The sequence below is a fragment of the Drosophila serrata genome, unplaced genomic scaffold, assembly GCF_035046125.1.
Source record: "Drosophila serrata isolate PLE 108 unplaced genomic scaffold, ASM3504612v1 contig_276, whole genome shotgun sequence".
NCBI lineage: Eukaryota > Metazoa > Arthropoda > Insecta > Diptera > Drosophilidae > Drosophila > Drosophila serrata.
The window spans coordinates 2,134,455-2,145,220 of record NW_028257174.1 but is presented as its reverse complement, the minus strand read 5'-3'; the positions used below and the strand labels follow the sequence as shown (position 1 = coordinate 2,145,220).

The window sequence follows — 10,766 nt, the reverse complement described above, 5'->3', positions numbered from 1 at the left end:
TGGCCTCCTCCTTCATCTCCTCTCCTCTCTTCTCTGCTCTGCTCTGCACTTCTCTTTGCGCTGCTCAAGCTCTTGGCGGCGGTTCTCAGTGCACACACACACACACACACACACACACACACACACGCTGCACTCGCTGCACTCCGGTGCTCGATTCTCGGTGGGTTCTCTCGGCTTTTCTGCTTGACAATTTCGCTACGCGGCTGTTTTTGGTTGCCTGCCAGTTGCACATTTCCGTTATATCCGCCAGGCAGCAGCAGTCGCAGGCCACGGCGCACACAGGGCGTATGTGTAATATTTTGCCCAGAAATTCGCCACAGAAAAAAAAAAGAACGAAAATTTTCAAACAAAAATAACAAAAATTCCCCCCAAAAAATTAACAGTAAAAATAATAAAATAAAATGCCATAGCTAAAGCCAAATTGGAACCGAGAAAATCCCTAATAAAAATAATAATTATATTAATAAATAAAGCAAGTGCAGCGCTGCCCATAGAGCTCTGCCCACGGCAACTGCAGCGTCGGCAGCACAGCGACGGCGATACAGTGGCTTTGTTTTGGCTTCAGTTTTTGGCCCAGCAGCTTTGACTTCAGTTCGATTTGTGATTCCCCGTGGTTTGCAGCACCCCAAAAAAAAAAAAAATAAAAGAAAACGCGCAAAAACCCTAAGAAAGAAACAAGAAAATTAACCAAAAGTATAATAAACAAATCAATCAAATAATAAGAAAATTATTACCAAGAAAACAAACCCTAAATATTCTGGAATTTAAATCAAAAACTGCAATTTTTTTGAAGTGAGTGGAGAGATGTGGCTAGAATTGTGTCAGTAAAGCTGGGGGTGGAGGGTGGCAGATCCCCGGTTACCTTAAAAAAAAAAACAACAATAACAAAACCAAAAACACCACAAAAAATCAACAACAACAACAACAACAACTAAAAGAGAGCTCCAAAGACGACGTCACGCCAAAAACAACAACCAGCAATGCCTGGCCCGGCTTTGTGGTCCGGTGAGTGTGCAAAAAAATTTAAAAAAAAACTAAAAACAAAATTCGTAAAAAAAAAATAAATTAGAGATCTCATTGAGAGCAGCTATCTCTCTCTCTTGAGATCGCTGGCTCTCTCTGTCTCTGCTTTACCCTCCCACTCTCTCTCTCTCTCTCTCTCTCTCTCTCTGTGTGTCGGCTCTCTTGCAATTGCAATTGCAAGTTGCACATTTCCGCATGCTGTCTCTCTCTAGCGCCAGCGAGATCCATGAATCAAGAACCCCCCCGGCAGCAGCAGCAACAACAACAAATAACTTTCACTTTAGCCGAGCAGAAAAAAAAAAAAAAAAGAAAAAAAAAGAAGAGCAAGAGAGGCAAGAGTGTGAGAGGGAGAGCTGACCAAAGGCTTCCTGGCATTGCAACTTGCTGCAGCAACTGCAGCAGCAGCAACAACAAATGTGTTAAGACCTGATTGCAATTGTTGTTGCTGCTCATTATAAAGTCGTAAGCCATTTACGTTATATGCATTACGTACGCTTACGTTTTGATGTGTGTGCGAATGCGAGGCAAAATGTCAGTGAGCAATAAGGAAATGAAATGTGCGCCAAACAATTATTGTTGCTGTTGCTATTGCTGTTGCTGTTGCCATTGCTTTTGCTATTGCTTTTGCTTTTGCTGGCAGCATTTGCAAGCAATGCGAGTTGAAATCGAAAGTGCTTTCAGACAATGGTCAACGAACGTACGGAAAGGGCATTAGGCATTAGAGAAAGATTTGTCAGCGGTCTTTATGGTGTGTGTGTGTGTGGGTGCAATGCAAAAATTTGTACGCTTCGAGGTAAATAAGTAAATAAGTACATAAAGTAAAAAATAAAATAAAATAAAATAAAATAGTTAAATACAATAAGTAAGCGATACAAAACGTGATTTCGCAATTCGGTGGCATTGCTTCTGGAGTGAAACGCTTCTCCAATTGTTAGTTGTGGTCCGTTTTGAAGCTGTCCGTTGTCCGTTGTCCGTTTGACGCTGTCCGTTAAGACTATATCTTTCTTACTTTCTTTTCATATACATTTAGTTATAGGGAAATAGTAATTGTTCTTGTCTTTATTACAGCACTGTTATGTTTTTTATTAAGTTTCCTGCTTATTTAAAATTTTTAAAACAAAATTAGGTGTATTTTTGTTTATTAATATATACTTACCTGCTTATGTTACCTATGTTTATCTGATTAGTATAATTTTATAATTATTTTTTCAATAATCATTCGTTTGCTGCTCATCTTTTTTAGGGAAAAAGCTAAGTAAAGAAGGAATTTGTTTTTTTTGTATTATAATTAAAATTAACTTAAATACGAGAACATGTGTTTTTTATATCAAAAAGATACTTTTTTTTAAATACTCTAAACAGGACTGAACAGGTCCACTGGAAGCATATCCTTTGTTTTACCTTTTTTTTATCCTTTTTGGCAACTTATCCACTTGCCATTTTGACCATTTCTCCATAACTGCTGCTGCTTTTTGTTTTTGTTGTGTGCTTCCCTCGCTTTTGCTTTTTTTGCCTGTGGTTTTCCTTAGCATTACTGTTGTTGCTTTTACTTTGCTTTTGCTTTTCCTTCGCTCGAACGTTGCGCAATCGCTTGTCATTGTCCATTGTTGTGAGTTGCTCTAATTTGAGCTAACTTTTACCTTTGTGCACACACACTCACACACACACACACTCACTCACACTCCCCCATTGATCGTAGAACTTTCGATCTGAACTCCAGGGGCAGAAAGAGATAGGTAGTGTGAGAGTGAGGGAGATGTAACTGCAAGCAGCAGGAAGCAACAATCTATGCTGCAAGTGCTGCAGCTCTCCCTCTCTCTGTCTCTCTCTCTCCCTCTCTTGGCCGCTCTCTCTCTCTTCGGCATTTAGAGCTTTCGCTCAAAAACTACCCCCTTCCATTACTCCCCATTTTTCAGCCATTTTTCACCCAGTTTCCCCTTTTATATTTTTGCCAGACCCCCCCCCCCCCCTTGCCTCCTGCAACCAACCATTTGTTGAAAGTGCAATGGCAGCTTGTGGCACAGTTTTGCTGCCGCCGCTGCTGCTGCTGCAAAAAAAAAACAAAATGGAAAACCGGAAGGGGGTGGCCAGATGGGAGTTGCCATATTATTTCTTATTTTGTTTTTTTCTCCTGTCAGAAAGAAAGCTTTTCACCCCCGCCTCAAAGGCCCTTCAACATGTGCCAACAACATGCAACTTCTAACTGCATTTCCCTGCATCTGTGTGTGTGTGTGGGAAAAGAGTGAAAGGGAGTAAGGGAGAGGCAGCTAGAATTAGAATTTAACTTGCTGCTGGCTGCCAGAGATAGAGGGAGAGCATAACTATGACGTTGCGTGAGTGCGCTTTTCTAGTTGTTGTTATTTCTTCTTGTTTTTTGTTTCTTATATTTTTTGTTGTTTTTTTTTTTTTAATGTTACGTTTTGTCTATTGGTTTTCATTTTCGTTCGCTGCCGGCGTCGCTGCTGCTGCTTCTAAGCAGCCCGATCGCGCTAGAGAGAGAGAAAGAGTGCGAGCGCAAGAGGGACAGAGCGGGCGGCTACGGTGGCAGCGACAGACAGACAGAGAGAGAGAGAGAGGGAGTCCACGCCTGCGCCACCAAACGAAGCCAAAGCTAACGACGCCGATGTCGATGTCGATGTCGACGTCGACGGCGATGCCGACACCGGCAGAGGCAGCGGCAGCGTGTCGGTGGCTGCTGCTTTCTTTCGCTCGCTTACTCCTTTCATTTCACTTTATTTCGTTCGCATGCACGCACGTTCACCGCGGAGCAAAACAGACGTGTACCATCGTCGTTTCAAATCAAAGAACCAAATAAAACGAGCAACAACAACAACAACAATAACAATAAAGCATAAACTATAATAATTTATACACATATAAAGCCGGCAGTAGGAGCAACAACTGTTTTTCTTTTGCGGCTTGTTGTTGTTGCTGCCTCGCCTCGGCCGCCTCGATTTTTTTGTTGTTTTTTTAAAAACAAAAAACAAAAGTTTTATAATTTGGACGCGGAAGAGAAGCTTCGGTGCGGTTTGAAACGAAACAAAAAAAATATATATATATTGAAATGAATTTTTTTTTAATGTTTGTGCTAAAGTTACAAGAAGAAACAACAACAACATCAAATAAAGATTAGATTTAGCCCAAGAATCGAAAAGAAAGAAAGCATAAAGAGTGGTATGTGCCCCCCTAGTTTGACCCAGTCCCCCAAAAAATAAATAATAAACAAAAAAATAAATCAATGAAATAAAATTAGAAACATGATTATTAAATCTTAAATCAATATAAAAAAATAAATCAAAAAAGAAAGCAAGCCAGAAACACACAACATCCTCCCACACTCGCTCATCTCAAAACTCAAAACTCAAAAATCTCAAACAAAAAAGGAAATCTCAAAAGAAACTCAAATCACAAAATCGTTCATCATCTGCATTTTTTTCAAGTGCTTCTTTTTAAGTTCAATAATAATAATCATTTGGCAATGGACGCAGACTTCTTCTTCTATTAAATTAAATTTAAAAAAACAAATCATAATTATTGTTGTGTGAAAATTAAAAAAAAAAAATAAAAATAATAATAAAAAGTGTTACAAAAATGCTAGAAAATGTGGACTTGTAGGGGCAAAAAGCTACCAATGATGGCCCCGGATTCGTTTGTGTACCTGCCCACCTAGGATCAAGCCCAAATGAATGCCAACCAGCCGCTGATCCTTGAGCCGAAGGATGCGGTGGCAGCAGCAGCAGCAGCAGCGGGAGCAGGAACAGGAGCTGGAGCAGGAGCACCATCAGCTGGCGAGGATTCGTGCCTATGTGGAGCTGGCGATGCAGCCCCACTCAATGGCCACGAGGAGCAGCGATTGTTGTTGTTGAATGGTCATGGTCATCATCATGACAATGATCCTCGTGAGGATCAGTTGACCATTATTAAGACGCCGCTAAATAAGACGCTGCTGAAGAAGTGCAACAACAACAATAATAATAACAACAACAGCAATAACAACAACAACAGTAGCAGCAATAACAACACCAATAACACCAATGGCAGCAGCAGTCACATCAACAATTTAAATAACAACAACAACAATAATAATAATAATATTAAACTAAACTCAAGCGCCAGCAGCCACGATGTTGATTCCGGTTTGGCAGCAGCAGCAGCAGCAGCAGCGGCAGGCGGAAATAGCAATAGCAATAATAATGAGCAACAAGAACCATTTCCGAATGATCGACACCATCACATTTACCATCATCACCATCATCACTACCATCATCATCATGGTGAAGCCAATACCATGGCCAAGGAGGAGGAGGATGATGATGCTGCTGCTGCTGCTGCTGCAGCAGATGCTGCGGATAATCCCACAGCAAAGGCTGAGGCCGATGAAGATGCTGATGATGATGTCGATGATGATGATGATGATGTTGTCGTCCCTGAAGATGGCCAGCAACCACCATCGACGCCGGCGACAGGCTCCTCATCTAGTTCCGGCTGCACGGATTTAAGCCAGGTCAAAGGGGAGCCGCAGGATAATGACAGTATTCACCTGAAAGCAGGAGGAGCAGGTTCATCATCATCATCATCATCATCAGCAGCAGCAGGAGCAGGAGCAGGAGCAACCACTTCGTTGTGCAACAATTCCGGTGGCAACAAGTGCAACAAGTGCAATTCCCATAATAACAATAGCAATTGCAACAATAATAATAATACTATTAGTAACAACAACAACAACAATAGCAACAGCAACAATAACAATAGCAACAACAACAACAATATCCATTACAACAATTACAATAACTATTATAAGAAAAAGTCTCGTATGCCGCCCATTTGCCGTTAGTATTGCATTATCCCATTTAAATATATACATACTATATATATATAATATATAACCATTATAATAACCTAGAACAACCCCAACCAAACCCCCTGTATAAGATAAAAGGTCCAACGTCCCCCCCCTTCCCCAAGCACTACCACTCATTTTCGCAAAAAAAAAGCCCCCTCAAAAACCAAAAAACCAAAAATGCAATTCCAATTCCAAATTTCAGCATCACCCAAACAACAACAACCAAAAATTGGCAAAGAAAATTGAAATAAAAAAGAAATATCACAACCTTCCCCCCCCCCCCCCTAACAACAATCAACAACAAAATTCCAACAACAACAACACCAAAGAAAACAATAATAAAAAAACACCAACAACCATTTGGAATGCATGCAACTTGGACTCTGACTCTGACTCTGCGGCAGCGGGGCAGAGACCGGCCAAGTCTAGATGCTTCCTGAACGAGAGTCACTATACCAATGACAATACCAACAACAAATCAAAATTTAAACCAAGTACAACAACAACAACAGCAAAAAATAAAAACAAAAAGCCAAAACAAACCAGAATCACAACACAAAAATATATACACACAAAAACAAAAGCAAATGCAAATGCAAATCAACAACAACAATCGGCAAAGACAACCTTTTTGTTTTTATCTAAAATTTTGAGCAATCGGCAAAGACAAGAAAAAACCAAAATTATGACATCCATAGGTAAATTTTTGTGACAAATAATATTTCAAAATAAAAATCTTTAAACAAATATTTTTGAGAACTAACCTTAGATATTTAAAGATACACCCGCACAAACCCTTAAAACTTTGGAAAAAGCTCTACAAATTTCCTCGCCCACTCACTCCTCCACACTCACTCAAACGTACTAAACTAATCCTTAGATTCCTTAAAAGAAATATTAAAAACATAATTAATAAGCAAAGCAATTACTATTATTCTTCATTGCCTTTAATATATATATTTTCTTGATACAAGTTTAATAATCTCGAAGAGTCAAGTGACAGTCAATATTATCTTACAAATACGATTTTTATCTATTAAATATCTATAGATTAGAGTTAACTATAATTTATATAAGTTTATAGATATACATTATATTTATCTCTTATTTACAGATATTTTTAAGATGTATATCATATTTATACCAAAAAACAAGAATATATATGTACATATGTGTGTAATATATAATGGATATATATTTTAAATTTGATGAAAGTCTCTTGAAAACTGAAAAAGTTATAATTTTTTTCCTTAAAATTTTCCGATCGTTCCTATGGCAGCTATATATATGTATATATATAGTCCACCGATTCGCCATGCTCCGACTTATATACTAGTAAAATTATATAGAAGAATAACTCCATAGTTTCATTGAAATAGCTTGCTCTTCGTTCCAAAACAAATCTCGCACATCTGTGCATATGATTCCCAACTTGTTCTAACCTCCCCGGAACGAAGTGACTGCTGCCAGCCACGTATCAGATATGTGTTGTGTTACAAAAGTTGCAAGTCATTGTTTACTAGTGTTCATAGTTACTTACTGGTCATAGATACTTACTGATCATAGATACCTACTGTTCAGAGTTACTTTCTGCTCATAGATACTTGTTGATCATAGTTTCTTTCTCCTCATAGATACTTGCTGATCATAGTTACTTACTGGTAATAGATACTTACTGCTCAGAGTTACTTTCGGCTCATAGATACTTGTTAATCATAGTTTCTTTCTCCTTATAGATACTTGCTGATCATAGTTACTTACTGGTCATAGATACTTACTGGTCATAGATACTTACTGTTCAGAGTTACTTTCTGCTCATAGATACTTGTTGATCATAGTTTCTTTCTCCTCATAGATACTTGCTGATCATAGATACTTACTGTTCAGAGTTACTTTCGGCTCATAGATACTTGTTAATCATAGTTTCTTTCTCCTTATAGATACTTGCTGATCATAGATACTTACTGGTCATAGATACTTACTGTTCAGAGTTACTTTCGGCTCATAGATACTTGTTAATCATAGTTTCTTTCTCCTTATAGATACTTGCTGATCATAGATACTTACTGTTCAGAGTTACTTACTGCTCATAGATACTTACTAGTGATAGATACTTACTGTTCGGTGTAAATTACTGTTGAAAGATACTTACTGATCTTTTACATTTAACAACCGTTGCAAACTTCTGACTGAAACTATAATACCCTGTTAGGGTATTAATATAGTCTTGCACTTGACTAAAAAAATACTAATTCCCTCTTCGATTCTGATTTAATCGCTTCCAAAAAAGACGAATTATTCAGTTAAGATTAGATACTATCGTTAATCGTAAATTGTGGCTTGTTTTTGTTTGCCTCAAATGCAGTTTCTGTTGATCTCTCGACCGCCAGGTAACAGATACATAGATACAGGCACTCACCTGGACAGGTGACTGCTATATCTCCATACATATGTATGTATGTCTCTGCCTATCTGAACTCTCTAGTATGTATACAGTTGCGTGTGCACGCGCCTACACACAGACTTTAACAGAAACAAAAAAAAAGGAAAGATATAGACGCATACGCATGGTTTTTATTGTTTAGAATAATCTTGCGCTTGATAATGAAAATAGGTCAAATTTTAAAAATACACACACAAACGACATTGTCGTAGCAGCCGCTGCCGAATGCGTACGAGCACCCGAGCACGAGTACGATCTTTCATTCGGCCCGATGCCGAACCGAACCGAAACCGAGCCGAAGTTGGAGAGATCGGTATTAGATAGATATAGATAGAAAAGGGGGGGGGTTAGATCGGTTTGGGGAAAGGGAATATATATACACATATATATATGTATATGGGAATCGGAATCGGAATCCAATTGGAGATAGAGAACGAACTCGTTGCTGGGCCAACGCACTAAATGACCGAATCGGATCAGGGGTAAAAGGGAGGAGGAGATATATAGAACTTCTGAAGCGATCGAAAGTTCAGCTGTTGTTGCAGCCTACACAGAAAAGAAAGTCTATGAGATTAATACCAAAAGTTTACAAGAAATCATTTAATTTAATTTATAGAAAATTAAAAATTAAAGGGAAACATTTATAGAACTTCAGATATGAAGTCTAGAACTAAATGGATAATACCAAAGGATAATTTAAAAAAACTTTTATTCCAGCCAATTTGGTACGACTTTAAGATACCTCAAAAATCCCTTTCATTTCGTATAAAAATGGCATATAATTAAAGTACATAAAGTTAAAAAATAAGTGAAAATACTTATAAATTTAATTTCATAAATTTAACATTGATTTAAAATTAAAATTAAATCAGCATCAACTGCTTTAATTTAATTTACCGTTTTGCGGTTTCCCCTACTTTGAACTATCTTTTGTATGGCAGCTATATGCTATAGTAGTCCGATTTGTATACAATTTTACACAAAAATCTAGATTATTATATAATGGCTTTGTATCAAAATTTATAAAAATCTGTTGAAAACTGGAATAGTTATAATTTTTTTTCTTAAAATTTTCCGATCGTTCCTATGGCAGCTATATATATATATATATATATATATATATAGTCCACCGATTCGTCATGCTCCGACATATATATTAGTAAAATTATATAGGATAATAACTCAATAGTTTCATTCAAATAGCTTGCTCTTCGTTCTACAACAAATCTCGCACATCTGTGCATATAATTCCCAACTTGTTCTAACATCCCCGGAACGAAGTGACTGCTGCCGGCCACGTATCAGATATGTGTTGTGTTTCAAAAGTTGCAAGTCATTGTTTATTAGTGTTCAAAGTTAGTAAGTGATCATAGTTACTTACTGGTCATAGATACTTACTGATCATAGATACTTACTGTTCAGAGTTACTTTCTGCTCATAGATACTTGTTGATCATAGTTTCTTTCTCCTCATAGATACTTACTGGTCATAGATACTTACTGTTCAGAGTTACTTACTGCTCATAGATACTTACTGTTCAGAGTTCCTTTCTGCTAATAGATACTTACTGTTCAGAGTTACTTACTGCTCATAGATACTTACTATTCAGAGTTCCTTTCTGCTAATAGATACTTACTGTTCAGAGTTACTTACTGCTCATAGATACTTACTGTTCAGAGTTACTTTCTGCTAATAGATACTTACTGTTCAGAGTTCCTTACTGCTCATAGATACTTACTGATCATAGCTACTTACCGTTCATAGTAACTGGAAAAGTAATAATTTTTCTTCTTAAAATTTTCCCATCGTTCCTATGGCAGCTATATATATATATATATATATAGTCCACCGATTCGTCATGCTCCGACATATATACTAGTAAAATTATATAGGAGATAACTCAATAGTTTCATTTAAATAGCTTGCTCTTCATTCTAAAACAAATCTCGCACATCTGTGCATATAATTCCCAACTTGTTCTAACATCCCCGGAACGAAGTGACTGCTGCCAGCCACGTATCAGATATGTGTTGTGTTTCAAAAGTTGCAAGTCATTGTTTATTAGTGTTCAAAGTTAGTAACTGATCATAGATACTTACTGGTCATAGATACTTACTGTTCAGAGTTACTTACTGGTCATAGATACTTACTGTTCAGAGTTACTTACTGGTCATAGATACTTACTATTCAGAGTTACTTTCTGCTAATAGATACTTACTGATCATAGCTACTTACCGTTCATAGTAACTGGAAAAGTAATAATTTTTCTTCTTAAAATTTTCCCATCGTTCCTATGGCAGCTATATATATATATATATATATATATATAGTCCACCGATTCATCATGCTCCGACATATATATTAGTAAAATTATATAGGAGAATAACTCAATAGTTTCATTCAAATAGCTTGCTCTTCGTTCTAAAACAAATCTCGCACATCTGTGCATATAATTCC

At 37.4% G+C, this 10,766-nt stretch overlaps 1 protein-coding gene across 1 annotated transcript; it reads left to right on the top strand.

The window, feature by feature from the left end:
• The first annotated feature begins 246 nt into the window (after nt 1-246).
• On the top strand, nt 247-6,582 carry LOC147643191 (uncharacterized). The gene has a single exon (XM_086835465.1). The coding sequence runs from the start codon at nt 4,706-4,708 to the stop codon at nt 5,855-5,857; it is 1,152 nt and encodes a 383-aa protein (XP_086691591.1). The 5' UTR covers nt 247-4,705; the 3' UTR covers nt 5,858-6,582.
• Nucleotides 6,583-10,766: the final 4,184 nt, after the last annotated feature.

Bases quoted from the DNA above. Each gene is read 5' to 3' on its own strand.
- LOC147643191 (XM_086835465.1), top strand. From the start codon at position 4,706: ATGAATGCCAACCAGCCGCTGATCCTTGAGCCGAAGGATGCGGTGGCA.